A 22,618-nucleotide genomic window follows, 5' to 3' on the forward strand; every position below is an offset into this window, starting at 1 on the left:
CCCGCTGCAGTGAGGCTCCGGGTGGGCAGGGGTCGGCTGGCAGCAGGACTGTCTCTTACCAAGCTGTTCCCCTCCTGGATGCCCTTTGGCTGTGCGGCACCGGCTAAGCCCTGCTCTGCCCCTGCTGAGTGCCCCAGGAGACCCAGTGGCAGGGGACAGCCAGTGCCCTCCACCACCCCTGCAGTGGGCAGGAAGTGGCTCCAGCAGACCTCTTCCAGGTGGAGCAAGGACCTCGGGCCTGGGGTCCCCCGCGGTTATGCAGCCCCCAGCCCTGGTCACCCAGCCACGGTGCCCACTGCTGGGCACTGCCGGGATCTGCATCTGTTTCCGGGCCACACAGCCTCTCCCCCGCCCCTCTGCTGACCTCCCCCTACCTCCCCATACCTGGGATCACCGGTGCCCTGTCCTAAGCCTCCCCTCTCGCATCCCAAGTCTCAAAAATCCTCTCCAAGCACCGTGAGGGGCTTCCCTGGTATTGCACATGCAGGGAGACTGAGGCACGGGAGCCAACTTTGCCTGAGGACCCTGGGCGGCGGCGCTGCCCGCAGCAGTTACCTCAAACCCAAGCCTCTGGTGCCCCCTGGTGGCCACATGCCCGCAGCGCGCTCACACCGCGGGAGCTGCTCTGGGAGTCTGGAGTGGGCCCGGCCTGGGCGCAGACCCCAAGCGCACCCTGACACTGGTCTGCCAGCCGAGCCCTGCGGGGTCGCTGGGGCCCTTCTCTGGGCAGCACCCCTTCCCGAATCCTGAGCCACCGCGAGCCGCCAGGACGAGGAAAGAGCTCACTGTCCGGCTCAGCCCCAGGAGATGAGCAGCTTGGGTGCTTTATGCTTCGATGACTTCCGCCGGGCTCACTTCCTGCACAGAGCGTTCCTACCCGCCCAGCCCAGGCGCCAGGCCTTTTGGAATCGTCCTCCCCATCGCTCGCAGGCACCCGGGGAGTCCGGGTCTATTTTTATCACCATTGTGCAGGAAGCAGAAGCTTGGGGGGGTAAGGTCGCAGGGGCTGTGGAGCTGGGCCGAGCCTCCGGAAGCCTCTCCTGTGCCCTCTGCTGCCGGCCCGCGGGTACTGCCACCCCCAGCACCCTGCGCAGTCTCCACTCAGCGCGGTTCACCAACATTCCTGGGGGAGTCGCCGCCACCCCCATGCAGCCCAGGACTCCCACACCGCTGAATCAGTCGCCCTCAGGATGTGGCCCCGGCTTGGCCGGACGCTGACGCTGACCTTGACCTTACTGCTTTTCCCACAGCTTCTGCGGGGCTCCCAGGCAGACTGGTGCCCGGCCTGTGTCTGGGCCTGCCACAGGCTGTTCCCTCTGCCTGGCACACACTTCCCACCCGTGAGCGCTGTTGCTCCCTCACCTCTGCTCCTCCCCAGCCCCTTGCCCCTCAGTGAGCCGACCTCCTCTGACCTGCTCCCCCAGCAACCCCAGCACCGCCTCAACCAGCCAAGGGCAGCGAGGCAGTGCGCTCTGTCGCTGGGAGGTGCAGGGCCCGCGTGCTGTGCCAGGACACTGGCGTGGTCCCCACCAACTTGGAGAGCTCATGGCAGTCGGCGCTGTTAGGAATGGTGGGTCTGGGGCACTGCAATGGGGGATGACACAGAAGGATTGTCCTGCACCCCCATAGGCAGAGGAAGGGGGCGTGCTACCCGATGACTGTGTCCCCTTTAAAAGGTGGGTTCAAAGGCCTGCTGTGGTGGTATACACCTATAATCTCAGCACTGGGGAGGCTGAGGCAGGAGGATTGCCATGTGAGGACAGGACCACATGGTAAGACCCTATCTCAAAAAACAAAACAAAACAACAGGCAGATTCACAACCCCCAGGACCTCAGAATGTGCCCTGACTTGGGCTTTACAGGGGTCAAGCTAAGAAGAGGGTGTCAGGGTGGACCCTACCCGTCCTTACAAACAGGAGAAATACGCATAGTGCCAGACACACACGGAGGGAGGATGCCATGTGGGTGAAAGTGAGGGGGGCAGGGGTGCAGCCACAGGCCCAGGAACCCCGGCAGGGCCATATTCCCATTTTGCAAATGAAGACACCGAGGCTCAGAACGCCAGTGGCAAGGTGGGGGCTGAAATTTGTGATCCTCCTGCCTCAGCCTCCCGAGTAGCTGGGAGCTTTGCTGGGATCTTAAAGCCGGATTGCAGCTTAACACCAAGCTGTCCTGGGGCACAGCCTTTGACGCTTGGCCGCCTTGCCGCCCTGGCTGCCCACATTCTCCCGGACAGCAGCACCTCCTCCTCCCTCAGCCCAGCCCTCCAAGGCCCACCTGTGCCCCTCCTCACCTTCCCTGTGGCCCCGTGAGACACATACTGGGCTCCCTCCCGCTGGGCGATCTCCACTTGCTTGCGGGCGATGCAGGGCCTGGCGAGGGAGGTGCCCAAGAGGTAGCGGTCCTCATACAGTGCGCTGGACTGGATGGCAGGCCAGATGAACTCCTCCACAAACTCCCTGCTCACATCCTCGATGAACACCTGGGGGATGGGGACTGTGAGGGGGGCCTCAGCAGGGGTAGGGGCTGGTCAGTACGGAGCTGCAGGAGTTGCCCCCCCACTTCTGCAGCTGTACCAGACATCACTGCAAACCATACTGTTACTGTCCCTGCCACACTCATGACAGACATTACTAATCAATCCACAGACCATCCCACTGAAACCAGGCAGCTCACAAAACCTTCTCAACAAAATGAAACTCAGTCACTGCCTAAGACCTAGAGCAGTAGTTCTCAATCCAGGGTGGGTTTGTTCCCCAGGGGCACTTGGTGGCATCGGGACACGACTTTGGCACAATTGCCAGGTTTGGGGAGGAGGGAGGGCTGGTGATATCTGGTAGATAAAGGCTAGCCATATGTAAACAGCACCATGGTTGAGGCCTCGTAGGTCATAAGGAGCCGCTTTCAAAAGACCTCTCCAGGAAGACTGAGTGCCAGCACTTTTTACAGTGATACTGAGCCATGACTGGCCTTTCTCACTCACTGTGACATGGATGGCACAAAAGCAAACACGGAGCTGGGTGCAGTGGCACATGCCTGTAATCCCAGTACTTTGGGAGGCTGATGCAGGAGGATCACAAGTTTGAGCCCAGTCTGGGTGACTTAGCAAGACCCTATCTTAAAGTTTAAAAACATTGAAAAAGAGCTGGGGATGTAGCTTAGTGCAAAGGCCCTGGGTTCAATCCCAATACTGGAGGAAAAAAAGCAAAGCAAAGAAAGCGATGCTGGGTGATTTCTAATGTTATGTGCAAGACAATAGACATGAAACACTGCAAACAGATGGAGAACTGCTCATCTAGTGATGGGGTAGGGTGACCTTTCACAGCACATTCCCCTCCAGTCTCAGCCCTCTCCCTGGTTCTGTTCAGATGCCTCCTCCTCCTCCTGGAGACCTGGGCAGCATCAGAGCAGGGACACATCCAACTTCCGGTGCAGCTCCCATGTGACTTGGGAACTGTGGCTTCCACTTCCCCGTGCATCTCACCAACTCCTTGAGCCCTCGCTCTGGGCCAGGGATGGTTTAGATCCTGGCAGCCCTGCAGGGGGGTTGGTGCTGCCAGGCAGGTGGGCTGAGTCCCCTGCTCACACCCCGGGGGAAGGGACACGAGTATCAGGGTGTTTCCCATAGGGAGCAGCTCCGACATGGCACCATGAGCCATGGCAGGAGGGGCCACATTGGCCACGTCTGCCACGTCGGCTCCGCACCCAGCACAGGGTCTGCCCACTGCCGGACTAGACACACAGTGAGGGCACGGAACTCAGCTGGAGCTTCCTGACGCTGATCGAGGTGCGATAAAGGATCGACAGGTGGACGGACAGGTGGATGAGTAGGGAACACAGATGCGAGGGGAATGGACAGAGGTCTGGCAGGGGCACCACCCACGCTGCCCCAGGCTGGCGCAGCCCCCTCTAGCTCCGCCTCTCCCTCAGTACCTTTTTGGCCCCAAGCTTCAGCGCCTTCTTCCTGGCTTCCTCAAAGTCTTCCTTTTGGCCGACGTTGGCCTGGGGAGCAGGAGGGGAGAGGTCCGGTGAGACCAGGGACAGAGAGGGGCGCGGGAGCACACACAGCAGCCCAGGTCACGGAGGGAAGGAGGGGACAGACCAGGTGGGGAGCGGCAGGTAGCACAGGAGTGTGGGGAGGACGCCAGGCACTCGGCTGGCACCCAGGCTGCTGGGACACAGCTGTCTGCTGCCGGCTTCCTCGCCCCCACCTATGGCTCCCAGCACGTCCACCCCGAGCTGGTGCAAGGCCATGCTGCAGGAAGTGCCCAGCCCAGCGCACTTCCCAGAGAGGAAGTGCCCCACCTTCCCGGCCACTGCAGCAGTGGCCCTGTGCCCTCCACCTGGGCCAGACCTCTGCTTCCCGTCGCCCCTGTCTACATGCTGCTGGCTCTGGCCTGCAGCCCAGTCAGTCAGGACTGAGCCCTGGGTCTCTGGACTGATCTCTTGGAGCCCAGCTGCAGGGCCGGCCAAGGTCACAGGCGCCTCTCCATGGGGTGCGTGGCCCTGGAGGGGTCCAGCCTGGGCCCTAGTCATCCACTTGGCTCTGCAGCTGCTATTAGCCCAGTGACTGCACCAAAGCACTTCCCCTCCGTTTCCCCCACCTGAACAAGGGGACTCACTGCAGCCAACTCCTGACTATCTGGAGCACCACCCTCTCCTTCCCGGGGAACAGCTCTGTCCCGGGGTCCCTGTGACCCAGACTAAACCCCAAAGAAAGCAGCCCCAGGCCTAGTGTCAGTCGGAGCCCCCTCCCCTCTTGCAGGGAAGCCTGGCTGTGAGGCAGGCGCTGGCAGCCCCACCTGCCCCTGGGGCGGGGAATGCAGCTGAGTAGAGCAGGAGACCCCATCAGCTTCGCCTGAAGCCATCCTGGGCTTCTGTCTACGTGAGCCAACCGGTTTGGGGCGTGTGAGGGTGTGCACCTGTAGTTGTTACAGGTTTTTCTCCTCAGGCTGGTTTCAATTGAATTTCTACACTTCGCAGCCGTGAGGAGGAAGGTTCAGAGTCCCTGTCCACGGACCGGACCGGTTTGATCAGGGTCGACTGCTGGGGACCCCGGGGGGAGGGGGTTGTACACCTTTTCCCTGAGGCCAGGTGACTTGGAGGGCAGGACTGTGGGCCTGTCCCAGGCCCCGCCCCTCCCCGGCAGGCACCGAGCCCGGTCACCCCTGCACCCTCCCTGCCTCCGCCACCCACAGAGAGCTGCCCCATGCGCAGTTTACAGAGGAAGAGTGAGGGGTCCAGAGAGGCGGCTTCCCCAGCTCTGGCTGGAGGCTGAGCAGCAGGGAGCGGGGCAGGCAGACAGAGGGCAGGACAGTGGCAGGGGCCACTGGCGGGCAGCGGGACACACAGACTGGAAGTGACCGCGGCTCCTCACCAGGTAGGCAATGACGTCATAACCCTGCTCCTTCAGCCACACGAGGATGCAGGAGGTGTCCAGGCCGCCGCTGTAGGCCAGAACCACCGAGCCCTTGCTGGACATGGCGTCTGGGGAGCAGAGGGGAGACTGGGTTCACCTCGGGACATGGCCTGTGGGGAGGAGGGGTTGGTGCCCCATTCTGGGCACAGTCCTGGGCAGGCTGCTCTGGAGGCTGGAACACAATGTTCACTTTCCTGCATCCACACCTGCCCCGGAACCCTGACTCCAAACACAGCACAGCGGGCCCAGGAATGCCGGGGAGGGTGGGCATCTGGGGCTGGGCCAGGCAGAGGCACCAGGTGGGGTTGGGGCCCAGGCTCTGGTGCTCAGCAACAGCTCCTGCCAAGCAATGCCCCAGGGGTCTCCTGTGGGTCACCCTGAACCCCCACCGGGACCCCACATAGCAGGCACTGTCACCCCCACTGGGGACGAAAGTGGTAGCCAGAGGTAGCTGGTGAAGGTCACAACAAACAGCTCAGGGTCCCAGAGCAAGTGTCTGGGAACCCAGGCTCTGACGCAGGAAGCCGGTGCGGGGTGAGCCTGGCCCAGGCAGCTCCCCAACCTGCACCCTCAGGATCCGAGGCCTGGGCCAGTGCCCTAAGGCAGGGACAGTCACACCTCAGTACTCCTCAGTGCCTTCTGGGACGTGGGATAGAGCCCAAACTAACCAGGCCCAAGTGGCTTCTCCCCAGGAGAAATAATGTAATTAGAATAGCTTGTGACAGTTCCCCAGAGCGTTTCACTCTGCTAATTTGAGCCTTTTAGGCTCAGTGGTATCACTCTGCCCTTCATGCGACCTACAGGGAGCCCATGAAATGCACAAAAGGACAAGAGTGACCAGGAACATGTTGGGGTTCTGACTGCCCAGAGCCACTGAGAGACTCGCACGCACACCACGAGCAGAAATGTCTTCTCCCCAGGGTAACGGACACTGGGTTCAAGGGTTCTGGGTACCAGGCAGGGCTGGACCGGGGACCCAGCACCTCTGCGAGCTCCACTCTGCCCAAGCTCAGCTGGGAAGGGCTCAGAGACCAACTCCCCCAGCGCGCAGGTAGGGAAACTGAGGCCCAGAGAGGGAAGGAAGGAGGCAGGAGCAGGATACCTGGTCACCTGGGGGTCACAGATGACAAAGCAGCGCCAGATGTGCCGCCCATGGCCTCCCGTGTTGGGGATCAGCCCATCTGCCCCACCCTTTTCACCTGGCCCTGCAGGTGGGTGCTGTCACTGCCCCATGCTAAAGAGGAAACCGTGCTAAAGAGGAAACCAAGGATCAGAGAGGCGAGGTCACCTGCCAAGGTCATCCGAGGGATGAGCAGGTAGCAGGGCCAGGTCTGAACCCAGGCCCACACCCCGACCAGGAGTGGCAGGTGTCTGGCTCGGGCCATCTGCCGGATATGCAGCTATGGGGACTCTGGGGCCCAGCTCAGGAATACACAGGCCCCGGCGCACTCCCCAGGCTCTGCCCGCTGCCCTGTGGACCTCCCGGGACAGTGTGGCTGGGCGAGGCGGGTTCCGATGGGCGCCACAACTCCCCTCCACTGAGCCTGCAACCATGCCCAGCCCGAGTCCCTGGCCAGCTGTTGGTGACCCTGCAGGCCCTGACCTGGAGCCAGCAGATGGTGCCCATGGCAACTGCAGCCAGGCAACTGGTGTGGAAGTTAGAGTGAAGGAGGGAGAGGGAGGCCGAAAGGATGCAGGGAGGAAGTACCTGGGATTGGAGGTGCAGCTTTCAGGTGTCCACGCTCTGTCTTTCCCGCTCAGGGAACCACTCTGCAAAAGCAACAGCGGCTCAGCTGCTTGGCACGGCGGCCCAGGTGCCACCAGTCAGTCACGGGCCCTGCCTTCTGTGCTAGAGAGTCTGGCCAGGCCCACAGACATCACAGGGAGGCCCAGGCGGCCTTCCAGGAAGGATGTACAGCCTCCCACCCCTGTGTGCATGCGTGGGGGAGCTGGTACAATGGCATGGGTGGTGTGTCCATTGCATGTATTGTCCTGATGGTAAACACACCCGTCCAACATAAGCTGAGCCCTGCCCCCATGGGCCTCCCATCTTAAAGATAGGGAAACTGAGGCTTGGGTTAAGAAGCTTGCCCAAGACCTTGCTAGGCTGGCAAGTGGCAGAGCCAGGACTCACACCCACATCAGCTGGGCTGCCTCTCTGGGAGGCGCAGGAAGGAGGAGTTGGGTGAGGTGAGGTCAGATGAGTCGGCTCGGACACCCAGGGTGGGCTGGGGCTTCGGGCTCAGGATGGAGAGCAGATGTGGCCCCAGGATAAGGGCCTTCCGGAAACCCCTGCCTCTGCCCTCACACAGGCACTCGGAGCCAAGAGGGGCACTGGGGGGGCAGGGAGCTCCACAGACCGGCCCTGCCCCACCCCAGCAGGCCCACCGCCTCCCCTCCTGGCCTAGCTCGGCAGTGAATGCCAATTGTCCCCCACTCTACCAGCTCTGAGCTGAGGGGGGACCCCTGGAAGTGTGGGCTGTAAGCCAGCTCTCACTCAGAAACCAGGGAGCCCTTCCTGCCTTCCGGGTTGTGTGCAGGTAGAGGGATGAGGGATGGGTGTGCCAGGGGCGTGCACCTCAGAGTGCCCTGTGCCTGCACTGTGTGCCCGTGTGCACCTGCCAAGTGTGTACTTCCAGTCTGCACATGCCTGTGTGCTGGGGTGTGTGTGCATGTGTGTACTCGTGGCCTGTCAGGCTTACACAAGAAAGAGATACCTCTGTGTGTGCACATGGAGATACAGTGGGAGCCAGAGGGCTGGGGATTTAGCTCAGTGGTTTCACTGCCTGCTGCACAAGCTCAAGGACCAGAGTTCAATCCCTGCTACCAGGGGGAAAAAAAAAAAAAAGTAGAAATACAGTGAGAGCTGGGCTGAGTAAGTGATGCAATGGAACCCTAAATTAGCATCACCCTGCTCCTAGCAGGAGGTGAAGTGGCCTCCTTCTTCAGCCACAGGGCCTGGAGGGACTGGATGACCAGGCTGAAGCCTGGGGCAAAATCTAAATGGACCTGAGGCCTCGATTTGAAGAGGAAGAGCATTCTTTCTGCAGGCACAGCCTGCAGCTATCTGGATTTGAGTCTTTGCAGCTCTCCCAGCATGGGTGCCAATCTGCAAGTCAGGAGTGAGGAAGACCTGACCACCACAGGCGACAGCAGGGTTCAGGGAAATGCTAGGGAGGAGCTGAGGGCCGGGCACCAAGCATGGGCCCACAGCTGATCTTGGGCACACCCTCACTCTCCTGGCCTCAATTTCTCCAGATGCACAACTTAAAAGCCACGCAGGGCCAGGGATTTAGCTTAACAGTTCCACCACCTTCCTTGAAAGCACAAGGTCCCAAGTTCGATCCCTGGTGCCAAAATTTTTTTTAAAAGCCATGCAGATGTGCCAGGACCCCAGGCTTCCTTCCTGAGGAGGCACCTAGCAATACAGACTCAGGCCCCTCGTGCTCCAGGAAGGGCCCAGGGAGGTTTTTTCCAGCTCCCAGACATATGCCCCTGCCTCCCTGCTCCCAAGGCCATCGGGACACCGTCACCCAGAAGAGACACTGGCCTGGGATGAGGAAGGTGACCTTGAGTCACACTGCCTGCCAGCCTGGCCTCGGTTGGCAAGGCGGGGGGTATTCTCTGTGGCCTTGGCCAGAGCCGTCAGGCCAGTGCCCAGGGAACACGGGCCAGGCCAGCCTGGGCATTCCCTTGGCACCAAGGAAACTCCCGCGGCTCTAAAATGTCAGAGCTCGAGTGACAAGGCAGAGGCTACGTCCGGGCCATGGGAATGTCATTCCCCGGGCCCACTGCCACGGCCACTGTCCGCTGGTGAGGAGCCCGGAAGCCAGTGCCGTGGTGACAGGACACAGTGGCTTCAAGCCCAGGCTGGCTGCAGGCAGCTTTGCTCTCTGCTCCATGGCCCTAAGGGTTCCCAGGTCATTGCCCCCTCACAGACCGCCCCCTATTTCTCTGTGTGGCCCCTGCATGGCTGCTGCTTCCTGGGCTGCTCCTCCCAAGCCCTCCTGACAGCCCAGCTCAGCTGAGCTCCATCTGTTATTTTCCTACAGCCTGACTCTGCCTGGACAGGAAAAGTCTCTCACTTTGGGGTTCCTCTCTCTAGGATTTCAGCTCCTATACTGCAGGCTTCGTTTGCATCTGAAGGAGCTAGGCTGTAATTCCACTATTGACCAGAAGGCAGCCCACCTTCCTTCCACAGGGCCCGGCCTAAGCTTTCATTTGACAGATCCGGGTCATTTTCGGCAAGTTTGGTCTCTAATTTTGGGGGGTTTTTTTGGTACCAGGGATCAAACTCAGGACCTTTTGCTTTTGAGGCAGGCAGCAGCACCACTGAGCTAAATCTCTGGGCTTTGGTCTCTAGTTTTAACAAAAATGTTCCCAATGTAGTAGGGAGGGAGGAAGACGAAGGTCTCCACAGATCCCGGGGAGAGACCCTCAAATGTTCTCCTAGGAACATCTGCTAACAGAAAGGGGCACACTTGTCTATTTATTCTAATATCACAGTGCATCTGCTCCCTGCCTGGCCCAACCTGGGGCAGGACCTGTCCTGCAGAAGCAAAGGAGCCAGGGCTGGAAGCGCAACTCTGCCCGAAGTGTTACTGCAGAGCTCAGAGCCTTCTTCACCCCTGAGTTCCACCCTGGAAGCTCTTTCCACGTGGGTGCCCATGGCCACTTCAAGGGCTGTGTTCAGTTGTCCTGCCCAAGTGCTGGCACAGCAGGTGGGCGGGGCAGAGCTCTGCCCCCGGGCTCCTGGGGTGAATGACTCCACAAGCCCAGGGCATGAGGCAGATGTGGGGCCCCTGTGGGTACTCAGAGGTGCAGAGACTGCCCGGGAAGTGGAGTCCCCCATCCTGAGCCTGGGACCCTATGGGTGCTCAGAGTCGTGGCTCCCTTAGGGACAGGGAAGGGGACTGGAGGGGAGTTGACAGAGGCTCCTCCCCCTGCCCCCTTGTGTCTGCTTCTGCCTCCACTGTCCCCCTGGACGACCTCTCCATATCCAGGTGCAGCACTACCGGATGGGGACAGGGAAGCTGACGCGAGGCCTCACCTGCCCTCCTGTCCCTGGCATGGCATGGCCTGACCTGGAGCTGGGAGAGGAGGGATCAAAGCCCAGGGCACCCCGGTATAGCCCTGGGGAAGGACAGGTCTGTTCCTGCCCAGAGCCTGCACCCCACTTTGCAGCAGAGAACTCGGAGGGCCCTGCAGGACGGGACTCTGCGTTCCTGACGACCTCCCCGCCGACCTGGGGGCCAAAGACAATAAAACCCAGAGAGCCGAGTTTCCCGGAGGGGCTCCTCCCCCAGAGCCCAGCCCAGGACTTGGGACACAGGGCTGGGCAGTGCCCCACCCGGACAGAACTGTCTCTGCGCCCGGGGACGGGACCTTCACACCCAGGGCCCTGGGGCAGGTCGCCAGGGTCTCAGGGCCCACATGCTCAGGGTAAACTGAGGCTGGGGGAAAGCGAAGCGCCTGAGCCCTGGAGGATCAGGGGCCAAGATGGGGCTGGAACTCTCCCAGAACAAGGGGCGGAGACGGATGGCGAGTCGGGGCGGGAGCGAGGGAATGCGAGCTCCTGCCCACTCCACTTTCGGGCCTCCATCTGGGAGCTCCATGGTGCACAGGAAGCCGGATCCGAGAGATCCGGGAAGGACCTAGGTCCGCCCAGGGGACACCGGGCCTGGTCCCCCAACTCGGCCGCCAGGCTCCAGAAGCCAGCATCCGGCGTCCACGCGTGTGAGCAACAGGGGCCCCGCACCCCTCTGCGCTCCGGCCCGGCCAGTGCGTGCCTCGGCCTCCGCCCCTCGCCGGGCCGGGGCCCGGGGAGGGGCGGCCTAGGTTGGGAAGTGGGGAGGGCGGCCAGTGCGTGCCTCGGCCTCCGCTCCACCGGGCCAGGGGCCCGGGGAGGGGCGGCCTAGGTTGGGAAGTGGGGAGGGCGAGCGCCGAGGACTCCTTACCCTGGTGGCAGGTGGAGGAGCAGGGCCGGGAGCGGCGCGCGCCCCGGGGTTATAAACACAGAGCGGGGTGGGGGGGGGCAGGGCCGGGGCACGTGGGGGCGCGCGACAGGCTGACAGGCTCCTCCCCGGGCCGGGCCCCCGCCGCCAGCCTCTCAGAGCCCGCGGCCACCTGCGGGGGGCGGATCCCGGGCCCGCCCCCCCCTCCCCGTCTCCCCGCTCCGCCCCGGCCGCTCCGGGCCCCGCGCCAGCTCAGCCACCCGGGGGTGCACGGGCGTGGGCGCGGCGCGCGGGCTCCGACCGGGCTGGGCGGCTGGCGCCTCGGGGCGCAGCAGTGCGCGACCGGTGTCCAGGCGGCGTGATCCGCGGGAAGCGTTCCAAGGCTCCGGGGTGCAAGTGGAGATGAAAGCCCCTTAGGCCCAGAGAGCTGGGGGCTCGCTTTCCTCCGCCGCCCGCGTCCCACGCCTTGGAGCCCCCGGAGCCGGTGCGGGGAAGCCCCGAGGCGGCCGGCGCTGGAGGCTGAGTTGCACCCCTCGCCCGGATGGCGGCGCTCGGTTGTCTCCCCAGACTGGCACCCGACCAGATTCCCCAGGGCACCCAGTAAATGGTGAGCAGGAGACGCGCCCGCCGCTAACCCATTGGACGGCAGGGAAGGTTGAGGCCGGCAGCAGGGATGCCTGCAGCTCGTAAAGCGAAACTGGGAACTGCGGTGGGGTCTGGCCCTCGGAAGGCTGTTACATGGACGTCTCCCGGGGAGGTCTGCCGGCCCCAGGATGACACCCAAGGCCTTGCTCGGGTCAGGACTGGCGGGGGGGGGGGGGGTACGCCCCAGTCCTCAGCCAGCTCCGAACCCCGAGTCACCATCGGGCTCTTGGTCCTGCCAGCTGCCCGCGCCTGTCGCAGCCCTTACGCCTTCACCTAGCAACTGAAGCCTCAGCGGGAAGAGCAGCTGGGCCCTTTCTGGAGGGAGAGGAGCCGCCGGCCTCCACTCTGCAGTTCAAGCTGCAGCTCCAAGGCCACCGTGAGCCCCTCACCTCTGGCGCCCAAACCCTGGGGAGGCTGGGTGAGCCACGCGGGTCTGGGTGCCCAGGGGTCTCTTCCTAAGCGTCCATCTTTGCAACTCCCCCACATGAAGTTGTCCCCAGGGTGCAGGCCTGAGACCTCGGATGCATCTTTCCAAGGCCGCACAGCCTGAAGCAGCACCACAGGAGGAGAAACCAGCGCCCAAAGCTCTGGCCCAAACCCTGCACTCCAGGCCAGCTTCGAGCTGACAGGTTCACAACCCAGGGTTGCAGGCTTCAGGGACCTTTAGTCCAAGCTGCAGAAATGGCCTCGGGCCAGGAGATGGTCCCCTCCTGACGCACAGGCACTGGTGACATGAGAGGCAGTGAGGTCACCCGCTTCTGGGGAGCCACAAGGGCTCTGCACACGGAGCAGCAGGCTGGACCCTGGCGCCGTAGGGCCCACTCCTGGCTGAGTATCCCACCCTCAAGAGGCGCATGCTCAGTGCTCCCCCGGCCCGTGCCCGAACCCCCCTGCAGACCGGATCCCGGACTGTGGGTGACCCTTGGCCTTCTCCCTGCCCCCTTCCCATGGCCAGGTCAGGGCTCCTCTGCTCCCTGCGAGGTACATGGTCCTAATAGGTGGAGTCCCTCATAGCACTGAGGTACCTGGGCCTGGCCAGGTGGAGAAACTGAGGCACGGTCCCATCGTCACAGGTGTTCATGTCTTCTAGATATGTCCAGGCTCTGCCCTTTCTCTCCACCGCCCTCTCCCATACTGGTCTCCCACCTTCTTTTAGACCCAGATCATTTCTCACTCAGACCCACTCTGCTTTCCCTGCTCACCCCAGTTGCCCTTCCAACAGCCAGAGAGGCTTTTACTGTTTTGCTGGTAGCTAGGATTGAACCCAGGGCCTCATGAAGGCCAGGCCAGAGAGTTCTTAAAAAACATAAATCATAGCCAAGCTTGGTGGCACATGCCTATAATCACAGCACTCGGGAGGCTGAGGCTGGAGCTTCTCCACAAGTTCAAGGTCAGCCTGAACTAAGACCCTGTCTCAAACAGACCAAACCAACACAAAAAACACAAATCCAAACAGGTCATACCTACCCTTCCTCGACGGTTCAGTTTTTCCAATTTCAATTTCTAGTTGTTCTAGCAATATGGAAGCCTTTCCCTTGCTTAATTTGGTGGGCACCTTTCTTGCAAATGAATTGCCCACATAAATGCAGACCTGGCTTGGCTTTCTGTCCCATTCCCTTATTTATCCAGCTTTTTGCTTGCACCATGTGTCTTTAGCTGTAGAGCAAGTCTTCCAGTCTAACGTTGGTCCTTTATAAATCTGTTATGTCTCTTCTTGTCCATAAGAGGAGAAGCAGTATCAGTTTATGTTAAAGGCCTTCCAGGGTTTTGATTGGGAATTACAGTAGAGCTATGTATCAGCTTGGGAGAAGTGAGCATATTAACAATATTGAGTTTTTCAACCCATGAACACGGTCTCTCTCTATTTATTTATTTATAACTGCCTAAATCTCTCCAAAATTTTTTTTAAAGCTCAGAATTATTTATTCAAAAACATATCACTGTACCCATGAGCGATTGTATTGCTTGTGACGGGTCAATTTATATAGGCAGTTACATCTTGAGATAATCTTCATTCACGGTGAATTTAAGTTTTAGCTTAAACCAGTAGTGTACATCTAAGACAATGTGATGTGTATACCCATGAGTGTCAAAAAGCTGTTTCTTGATTTTTTATGAAATCCCAGTTAAGAATCTTTTTTTGTTTTTGATTTTGAGACAGGGCCTTGCTATGTGGTTGAGGCTGGCCTCAAGCTCATCCTGATCCTCCTGCCTCAGCCTCCTGAGTGCTGGGATTATAGATGTGGGCCACCACGCTGGCTTGGACTCTGATTTTTTTTAAGTGCAAAAGCAAAACCTTATGAACAATTGGACGTTTGAACACTGACAGGAAATTGGATGCTACTGTTGGTTTTTAAAGTATGCTAAGAATGACATTGTAGTTACTGTTTTATTTTTATTTATTTATTTATTTTGGTACTGGGGATCGAACTTGGGTCCTTGCACTTGTGCAGCAGGCGGCAAAACCACTGAGCTAAATCCCTGGCTGTAGTTACTGTTTTAAAACTTACAGTTTAGAGGTATATAGCGAAATACTAGTGAATGGAATGATTTATACGGAAGACTTTGATTGTCCCTGTCACTCTCAGGATCAAAGCCAGAAGCTCCTACTTCCGCCTCCTGGGCCCCTGCCTGCTGTGTCCCCTCCACAGGCCTCTTGGGCTCACTCCCTGGGTCAGGCTCCTCCCTGCCACTTGGTCCTGGCACCTGCTGCCCTTGGAGATGCCACTCGGACCCCACACACGCCACCACAGCTCAGCGCCTTGTCATCAGCTGTCATATCCGCACAGCACAGTGTAGGTCTGATGGATGAGCACAAGGCCGGGGTCCTGCCTTCGTCCCCCCACCCTGCTGCCTTGGCCTAGACCACCACAGCCTCACCTGTGCCCCTGCAGGAGGCACCTCACTGCTTCCCACACTCACAAACTTATAATCCCAGCACTCAGGAGGCTGAGGCAGGAGGATCACCGAGACTTCAAGGCCAGCCTGGGCTACACAGTGAGATCCTGTCCCAAAAAACAAAAAGCTCAGGCTCTGACATCTCTGCCCTCTGTCTGAACCGATCTCCTAAATCCCCTACACAGCCTGAGTGCTATCCTGTTGAGGGCTCCTCCTGGCCCCTGCCACCGAAGGCCCTGCACCTCCTGGTCTTGAGTGCACAGAGATTCTGACGACTCACCATGCAGCCATCTCTCCACTGGCACCAGAGGCCACTTTGCCACTGGCCAGGCCTGGGCAGCGGCCCCGGAACAGAGCGTGACCTCCGCTGGACCCAGGTTCCAGCCCCCGCCCAGAGGGACACAGAGTCCAGTTGTCAGATTCCTGGAAAAAGCTGCCTAAGGGAGTTTAATGAGTGACCTGCAGGGCTATTTTCCCCAATGTGCAGAGGTGCCTCGGTCAGTGACACGAGGGGCTGGCGACACCAGGGTTGGTGGCTGGACGGCCCTTAGCCAATGACAGGAAATGCCGCTCTGGGTGTTGGCTCTGGCAACGGCAGGTGTGGGAGGCTTTCGCGGGTAGCTACACCCCAGCCTGTTTATTTGTTTTACACAAAGTCTGGGTGACTTGCTAAATTGCTGGGGCAGGCTCTAAGTTGCAATCTTCCTGCCTCAGCCTCCCAAAGTGCTAGAACACAGATGTGTGCCACCACGCCCCACAGCACTCCCTGAGGCCCCTGCTGGTCTTCCTGCCCCTGGGCTCTGTTTCCTCCTGAGTGGGCAGTTACAGCCCTAGGCTGTGGAACAAGATGGGTGTGCCTGGTTGAGTTTTCCCCTCCAGGCTGTGTGTGCTTAGACAAGGGCCTCCCCTTCTCTGAGCCCCCCTTCCTGGTGAAATGTGGACGCGATTTCTTGCCTCTGGAGGTCCTAGTATTAAAGGGAAGCAACTCCCAACTTATCCAAGAATGGAGTCCAGGACAAAGGAGGTGAAGAGCAGGAAAGGTTTATTAAGAGAAAGCTCTTGCGAGACGGAAGGCTTCCGAGAGCGGGTGGCGGCTGAGGCTCTTGGTCTAGGGGTTCTGATACAGGGAAATCACATCACAGGCTACCAAGGGCTCAACTATCATCAGCCTGTAGGATTCCAAGTGGCCACTTAGCTAACATAGATCTAGTGGAAAAACAAAAGTGCTTGGCAAAGGTACGCAGCAGAAGAAGAGCAAGGGGGTTCTGGAAGGGACAAGGGGAGCCTCAGAGTGTTCTGGTCCTCTACACGTTACATTGTTTCTCTGTGTTACATTGTTTCTATGTGTGTTACATTGTTTCTCTGTGTTGCATTGTTTCTATGTGTGTTACATTGTTTGTTTCTCTGTGTTGCATTGGTTTTCTGTGTGTTACATTGTTTCTTTGTGTGTGCTACATTGTTCAGGCTCACTGGACCCTATCTGCTGGTTAGAGCTCAGCTGGAAGCTCCATCTATCTCTGCGGAGGCTCTGGCCTCACCCTCATCTCCATCTTGGAGCGTCCTTTCTATCAACTCAGGCTTTGACCACAGGCCCGGTTTGTCTCACCTCTAGGCTGAGTCTGTCTTGGGCCTGGCCCCTTTCCAACTGCCTATCACTCCTACCTGACGTAGCAATCTGCAATATTAAGAGCGTGAAATAAACTCAGTTCAGAAGACAATGGACAGAAAGACTCAACAAATGGTAGTTTTACAAACCCAAAGGGCTGAGGGACACAAGGGTGCAAGGAGACAGAGAGCAGGGATAAGAGAGGAGCCACCACCTCGCTTTGCAGGTCTTAGAACTCTGAGATCATATCTCTCCTCTTGGGCTGCGAAGTCCCTGGCTCCATCAAAAATTAACAGTCCAGTGGACAGCAGGGCTCAAGATCTGACCTCTGGGCCCTGGAAGGTGGCCTGGACAATGGGGTCTGCAGGGGTCTGTGGGGACCCTCGCCCTCCTGCTCCACTCCCGCCTCCAGGAGAGGGATTAAAGCCTCGGCGTTCACAAACCACAGGCCACGCCTGTTTTTGTAAAAGGCTGTGTGCAAACTAAGAACGGCCTTTCCATTGTAAGTGATTGAAAAATAGCCAAAGAAAACTAAGCCAGGTGTGGTGGGGCACACCTGTGATCCCAGCACTTAGGTGGCTGGGGCAGGAAGATCGCTGCAAGTCAGAGGCCAGCCTGGGCTACCTAATGAGTTTAAGGCCAGCCTGAACTGCATAGTGAGACCGAGTCTTAAAAATAAAATAAAACCCCATAGCATGCGAAGATGACAAGGAACTCAACATATGAAGTGTCCACAAATAAAGTTTTATTGAAACACAACATGTCTATTTGTCTGTAGGACATCTGAGGCTTTGCTCCTTTGAGGGAGAGGTCAGAAGTGACAGAGACTGGATGTCCCCAAAGCTGAAAATATTTCCTATGTGGGTTTATAAAAAAAAAAAAAAAAAAAAAAAGGCTGCAGAACTGTGGCGTAAAGGGAACCAGCTCTGAAAGCAGAAGTGCCCCATGGGAGGTTCTGTTTGTCAGGCCATAGTCAGGCTCCCAGTTTAATCAGTAACTGGGTCTTGCCCCCTTCCTCAAGCTTCTTTGCTTTGGAAAACAAGACAGGGATGCCCTCTGTTTTGCCCAGCATCGCTGGCAGTTCCTGGTTAATCTGGTTGCCATGCACCGGGAGAGGGAAATAACTCAGACAACTTTCCTGGTGGCACAGCAGAGAACAGGGGACATGGATGGGAGGGGACTGTGTCACACTGAGCTAGGGGCAGGGACAGGAACCCTCTTCCACAGAACCACATGCAAAGGACATGGGCTCCCGAGGCTGTGTCTGGGGGCAGCTGGCAATTGGAGGTCACCAAGGCAGGGCTGTCACCAGCCCAGGAGGATGGGAAAGGACAGAGGGGTGGGAGGACAAGGAGCCCTGGTTCTTGCTGGGCTCCACCCGAGGTCCCTGCATCCGCAGGCTGGCGACACCAGATGTGATCAAAATACATGGTGAGCTTGCAGAATTTATTACAGACACATTGCCATTAATTCCACTCAAAATCCTCCCACTTGCTATGAGCACATTCATCTCATCTCATCAGTCTTGCCACTTTCTGAAGCCATTCTGGAGTCCTCCTTCATGAGGGTCTTCAGGAGGTGTGATCAGAAATACAGTGAATGCTGCTGCCGAGTGCCATCCAACAGAAAGGCAGCTTATAAAAAAACATGATGGGCCGGGGACTTAGCTCAGTGGTTCTGCCACCTGCCTCACAAGTGCAAGGTCCCAAGTTCGATCACTGGTACCAAAAAACAAAACAAAACATGACACCCTGTCTTCATCCACCCTACCCACCAGATCTGGCACCATGCGAATCCTGGCTGTTCCCAAAGACAAAATGACCCCAAGGCAAAAGTTTTTGAATTGATTCAGGACACTGAGGCAGCCAGAACAGCACAAATAAAGACCCTCAGGAAAGAGGAGTGCAGAGCTGCCAGAATGTTGTGTGCGACTAAAGTGTGTGTGAGTTGAGGGCCCCATTGCTGTGCCTGCACCGTGCATACACAGACTTCGTTCTTGCCGTTGCTTCCTAAACAACGATGTAGCGATTATCTACATAGGCTTTATGTACTAGGTATTTTAAGTATCTAGAGATGATTTAAAGTATACAGGAGGATGGGCGTGATTTTTTGTCTTTGAGACAGGGTCTTCCCATGTAGTGCAGGCTGGCCTTGGACTCGACTTTGTGGCCCAGGCTGGCCTCAAACCTCAGGCCAATCCTGCTGCCTCAGCCTTCCCAGCGCTGGGATGAGAGGCGCGTGCCACGCGCAATATTCTTATTTCACAGAAAACTGAACTAGAGGTCCCCGAGACCACCCTGTCTCGAGGAGTGGGTCTGCTGGAGTCGACTCCTGGGCTCTTGATTAGACAGGGGCGGCTGCGGGGGGGGGGGGGGTGTCTCCCTCGGGAGGGTCTCCCTCCCAGCCAAGAGCGAGCTGATCAAAATGCGGGCACACGGAAACCACGTGGGTCAGAAACGGTTTTTATACCCTCACATGCTGGGTTCATGTGGGCTGCGCCAGGTGCGGACGGGTGACAGCTGTTGCGGCCCACGGAGTCCCCCTTCCCTGGGTCCAGCTGCCCTGTGTCCGGGCCCAGCACCCCGAGGCCTGGGCAACCTCTGGGGCCGGCGACATCCAGCTGTGCCAGCGGGCCGCGCCCCAGGCGCCGCGTCAAGGCCGCTGGCTGAGCGCTGCTTAGAAGGGGACCGACGGGGACGTCCCGCTCACCGCCGCAGGTGTCCCCGGCCTCCGGGCTCAGTACGGGTAGGGGGACACGGCGATGAGCAGCACGTGGACGCTCTGGTGGCGCGGCGCGGAGGCGCGCACGGTGAGCCTGTAGAGGCCGTCGTGGGTGAGCGCGCGGCGGGTGTAGACGGCGCCCAGCCCGGCGCGCAGGGGCCGCAGCGCGAAGGGGCTGCGCGGGTCGGGCTCGAGCACGCGGAGCTCCGTGCGGTCGGCGGGGACGCCGGGCTCGGAGAAGGCGGCCAGGCGCGCCACGTCGCGGTGGGCGCGCACCCCCAGGGGCAGCGGCAGCAGCCGGTACTGCAGCGTGGTGGGTCCCCCGGCGTCGCAGTCCTGCGAGCAGCGGCGGAAGCAGGTCCTGCGCGGGGCACGGAGGTCAGGCGACGGGCGACAGAGCCACGCGGTCACCACCCGAGTCGGTGCGGTGCCGCCCCCCCTTAGGAGCAGCGAGGTGCCGCCCCCTCGGCCCAAGTCCTCCCCCAGCCCAGCGGTGACAGAGCCAGAGCCCCCAGGCCGCGGCTGAGTCAGCTCTGTTTCTGCAGAGCGCAGGGCGGAGGCTCAGAGACCAGCGCTAGGCCCCGCCAGGGCACCCGGATCTCCGCCCACTGCCCCTCCGGTTTGTAAGGTCCGGGAAACTCCCCACCCAGCGCTCCTGCCTCCCGGTCTTCAAGTTTCTGTGCCTTTTTATATATTTTATTTGTGTGTGTGTGTGGTACTGGGGATCAAACCCAGAGGCACTGTACTACTGAGCTGCATCTCCAGTCCTTTTTATTTTTTGAGACAAGGTCTTGCTAGATTGCCCAGGCTGGGCTGCACTCCGAGCCTCCCGCCTCAGCCGCCCGGGGTGTGTTTGTGTGTCCGGTCCGTCCTCTCCCGACTCCGGCCTGCCTGTCACCATGCTGGGAGCACAGCAGCAAGGCCTGAACGCGGCCTGCAGGAGCAGAGCGGAAGCGGCCCGCTCCTGGCGGACAAAGCCTCCCCTCCCCGCCTTACCCGGGGCTGGCGCCCTGCCGGAACGAGTTGGGACAGGGCGTGTCCACACACTGGAAGCTGCCTCGGGTGTTGAAGCACATCTGCCCGGGCTCACACTCGATGCCATCCTCCTCACACTCGTTGATGTCTGGGTGGCAGAGGTTAGTGAAGCCGGAAACCAGAGAAGGCATCGGTGGAGGGGGAGGAAGTGGGAGAGAAACGCCTTCCCGACCAGCCAGGCGGGAGCACCCCTGGCCCCTTGTCCTCAGCCAGCCTGGCCTCAGCCCAGCCCAGAGCCCCCCACACTGTCCCAGGGGCTGGCCTTGGCAGGGCATGATGGTGGCCCCACGGGGACACCCAGAGCCTGGTGCCCAGCTGGAGAGCCTGGGAGAGAGGGGGTTGCACCAGGCACTGGCTTCACCTCCCACCCAGGGTGCCCGAAGCCCGTGGGCAGCATGCCAGGTCCTCCCAGCCTTCCCAGGGGGACATTCCCTGACCCCGAGGCAGAGGGTGAGGGGCAGAGCCAGGCAGGGCGGCCTGGTTCTCAGTCTGCAGGGCGGGAAGCACTGGGAAGTGGAGAGCCAGAGAGTGTCACCACGGCCACCTCCCGGGTATCCCCACGGTGGGAGGGGCGCTGGCTGAGCCTGCTTCACCAGGAAGGAGACTGAGAGGCTGAGAGGCCAGGGGGAGGCAGGGGACACACCGCCGAGAGCAGCCCTCCCGCCCGGCTGGGATGCCTGGCCAGTCCCAGGACGCCGCCCGCTCACCCTGGCAGTTCTTCCCGCTGGCCAGGAGGCGGTAGCCGGTGGGACAGAGGCACTGGTAGCTGCCCTCGGTGTTCTGGCAGGCGTGCTGGCACAGGCTCCGCACCAGACACTCGTCAAGGTCTGGCGGGGCGTGGGGTGGGGATCGGGCAGAGCGCCTGCATCACACACGCACCCAGGGGCCCTCACGCCCGCCTCCCGGCCCAGGGCAGGCCGTGAATTTCCCTGCCCCCCGTGCCACTCCTTGCCCAGCCCCACCCGGCTCTGGCTGCAGGAACTGGAGCGGTCCCTGGACTTGGCAACAGTGGAGACATCGCCCTGCGTCAGCCTCTGTCACCAAGGACCAGGGAAAGGACCACCAGGAGCCAGGCAGAGCCACCTCTGCTTCACCCCCCTCTGCCACCCTTAGCCCCGGAACATCCCCCTTCCTTCCAGAGCATGCTCCTCCCTGACTGCTTTATTCAAGTACCAAATGGAGTATTTCTCAAGGTGGGTTCCTGGGAACACATTTAGGAGACCCTTTCTGGTCAGCCTCTGGAAGTCAGAACAGCCCATCCCCTCCTGGAGCCGGGGCCCCTTGCCCATTAGCACAGTGGAGATGCCCCTCAAAGAAGAAGCCAGCCTCAGCTCCACCGGCCACCCCCTCGCCCATGAGCTCTTGGGGGTGCCCATCTCCAGCCCAGGGGCCCAAGGTAACACAGGAGTACATTCCTGTGGGTGACGGGGCCCGGCCTTACCCACGCAAATGCTGTTCTGCCGGATGAAGCCAGGCGGACACCAGGCCCGGCCCACACTGCTCAGGGCTCTGGGTCCCGGCCGCAGGGAGACCCAGGCATGGTAAGAGCCACCAGGGATGGGGCCCCGTGGCCGCAGCCAGGGCACCAAGGGTCCCCGGTGGCTGACAGTGGTCACATTGTGTGTGCTCCGGTCCAGTGAGGTACAGGTCTTGCCGTCACGGAGGAGGGTATGGCCCAGTGGGCACAGACAGCGGTAGCTACCCTGGAAGTTGTGGCACTGGTGGGCGCAGGGCTCAGGGAGCTGCAGGCACTCGTTGACATCTGCAGAGAGAGAGAGGCCAGATGGCACCCAGGACAGCTCAAGGCCTCTGTTGCTTAGGCCTCCCTGGAACCCTGAGCCTCACACGCTGCACAGGCTGCCTCTGCACCAGCCCTCTGTGATGCCACCAGCCTCCCCTCAGCTCTGTCTATACTCAGAGGGCCCCTCCCCAGCTCCCCAGCCCCACTACCCTGGGTGGTCACTTGGGTCCCTTCTGTTCCCTGCACCTCTCTGGGATCCACCCCATCGACACCACCTGCCTGCCCTTCCCAGCCTCCAGGAGAGGTGGCCTACAGGATAGAGCATAGGTCCAGGACTGCTGGTTCTCAGAAGTTGCCAGCATCTTGGCCACAAACACCACTGCCCGAGAGCCAGGGGCCACCACCAGGGCCCAGCGAGGACCAGGTGTCCATACCTAGGCAGGGCAGGCCGGGGCCCTGGGTCCGGTATCCCCTGGGGCAGCTGCAGCGGTGCCCACCCGCTGTGTTCTCACAGAGCTGGCTGTAGTGACACTCATCCAGCTGCTCCTGACACTCATCTACATCTGGGGAGTCGGGGCGGGGCTTAGCCGGAGCCTCCC

General features: G+C 60.1%; 2 protein-coding genes and 1 long non-coding RNA gene across 10 annotated transcripts in view; 1 reads left to right on the forward strand and 2 right to left on the reverse strand.

Annotated features, from left to right (window-relative positions):
* Ass1 (argininosuccinate synthase 1) overlaps positions 1–11,455 on the reverse strand; it is a 41,597-nt gene extending 30,142 nt beyond the window's left edge. The window contains exons 1-5 of the mRNA XM_004849110.4: positions 11,377–11,455; positions 7,128–7,189; positions 5,378–5,487; positions 3,934–4,002; positions 2,294–2,482 (exon numbers count right to left, since the gene is read on the reverse strand). Coding sequence (XP_004849167.1) covers positions 2,294–2,482; positions 3,934–4,002; positions 5,378–5,482 — 363 coding nt within the window. The 5' untranslated portion in view covers positions 5,483–5,487; positions 7,128–7,189; positions 11,377–11,455. The remainder of the gene's footprint in view (positions 1–2,293; positions 2,483–3,933; positions 4,003–5,377; positions 5,488–7,127; positions 7,190–11,376) is intronic.
* LOC101697105 (uncharacterized) lies at positions 7,184–14,391 on the forward strand. 3 transcript variants are annotated; one of them, XR_001183807.3, is made up of 3 exons: positions 7,184–11,980; positions 12,258–12,394; positions 12,509–14,391. It is a non-coding gene; the product is annotated as an uncharacterized LOC101697105 (long non-coding RNA). The 3 variants fall into 3 exon arrangements; XR_001183806.3 differs by having other exon boundaries at positions 12,519–14,391; XR_015439822.1 differs by having other exon boundaries at positions 12,258–14,391.
* A 4,577-nt stretch (positions 14,392–18,968) lies between these two features.
* Hmcn2 (hemicentin 2) overlaps positions 18,969–22,618 on the reverse strand; it is a 127,271-nt gene continuing 123,621 nt past the window's right edge. For 3 of the 6 annotated variants that reach the window (XM_087183051.1, XM_087183049.1, XM_087183048.1), the window contains 4 exons: positions 22,454–22,582; positions 21,720–22,040; positions 20,240–21,140; positions 18,969–19,604 (listed from right to left, as the gene is read on the reverse strand). In XM_087183051.1, the coding sequence (XP_087039177.1) occupies positions 19,259–19,604; positions 20,240–21,140; positions 21,720–22,040; positions 22,454–22,582 (1,697 nt within the window). In that variant the 3' untranslated portion in view covers positions 18,969–19,258. The remainder of the gene's footprint in view (positions 19,605–20,239; positions 21,141–21,719; positions 22,041–22,453; positions 22,583–22,618) is intronic. The other 3 variants (XM_087183052.1, XM_087183053.1, XM_087183050.1) reach the window with 3 other exon arrangements.

This window comes from Heterocephalus glaber, unplaced genomic scaffold (genome assembly GCF_053883595.1).
Source record: "Heterocephalus glaber isolate CG9 unplaced genomic scaffold, H.glaber_assembly_v1.0 deba00001479, whole genome shotgun sequence".
Taxonomy (NCBI): domain Eukaryota; kingdom Metazoa; phylum Chordata; class Mammalia; order Rodentia; family Bathyergidae; genus Heterocephalus; species Heterocephalus glaber.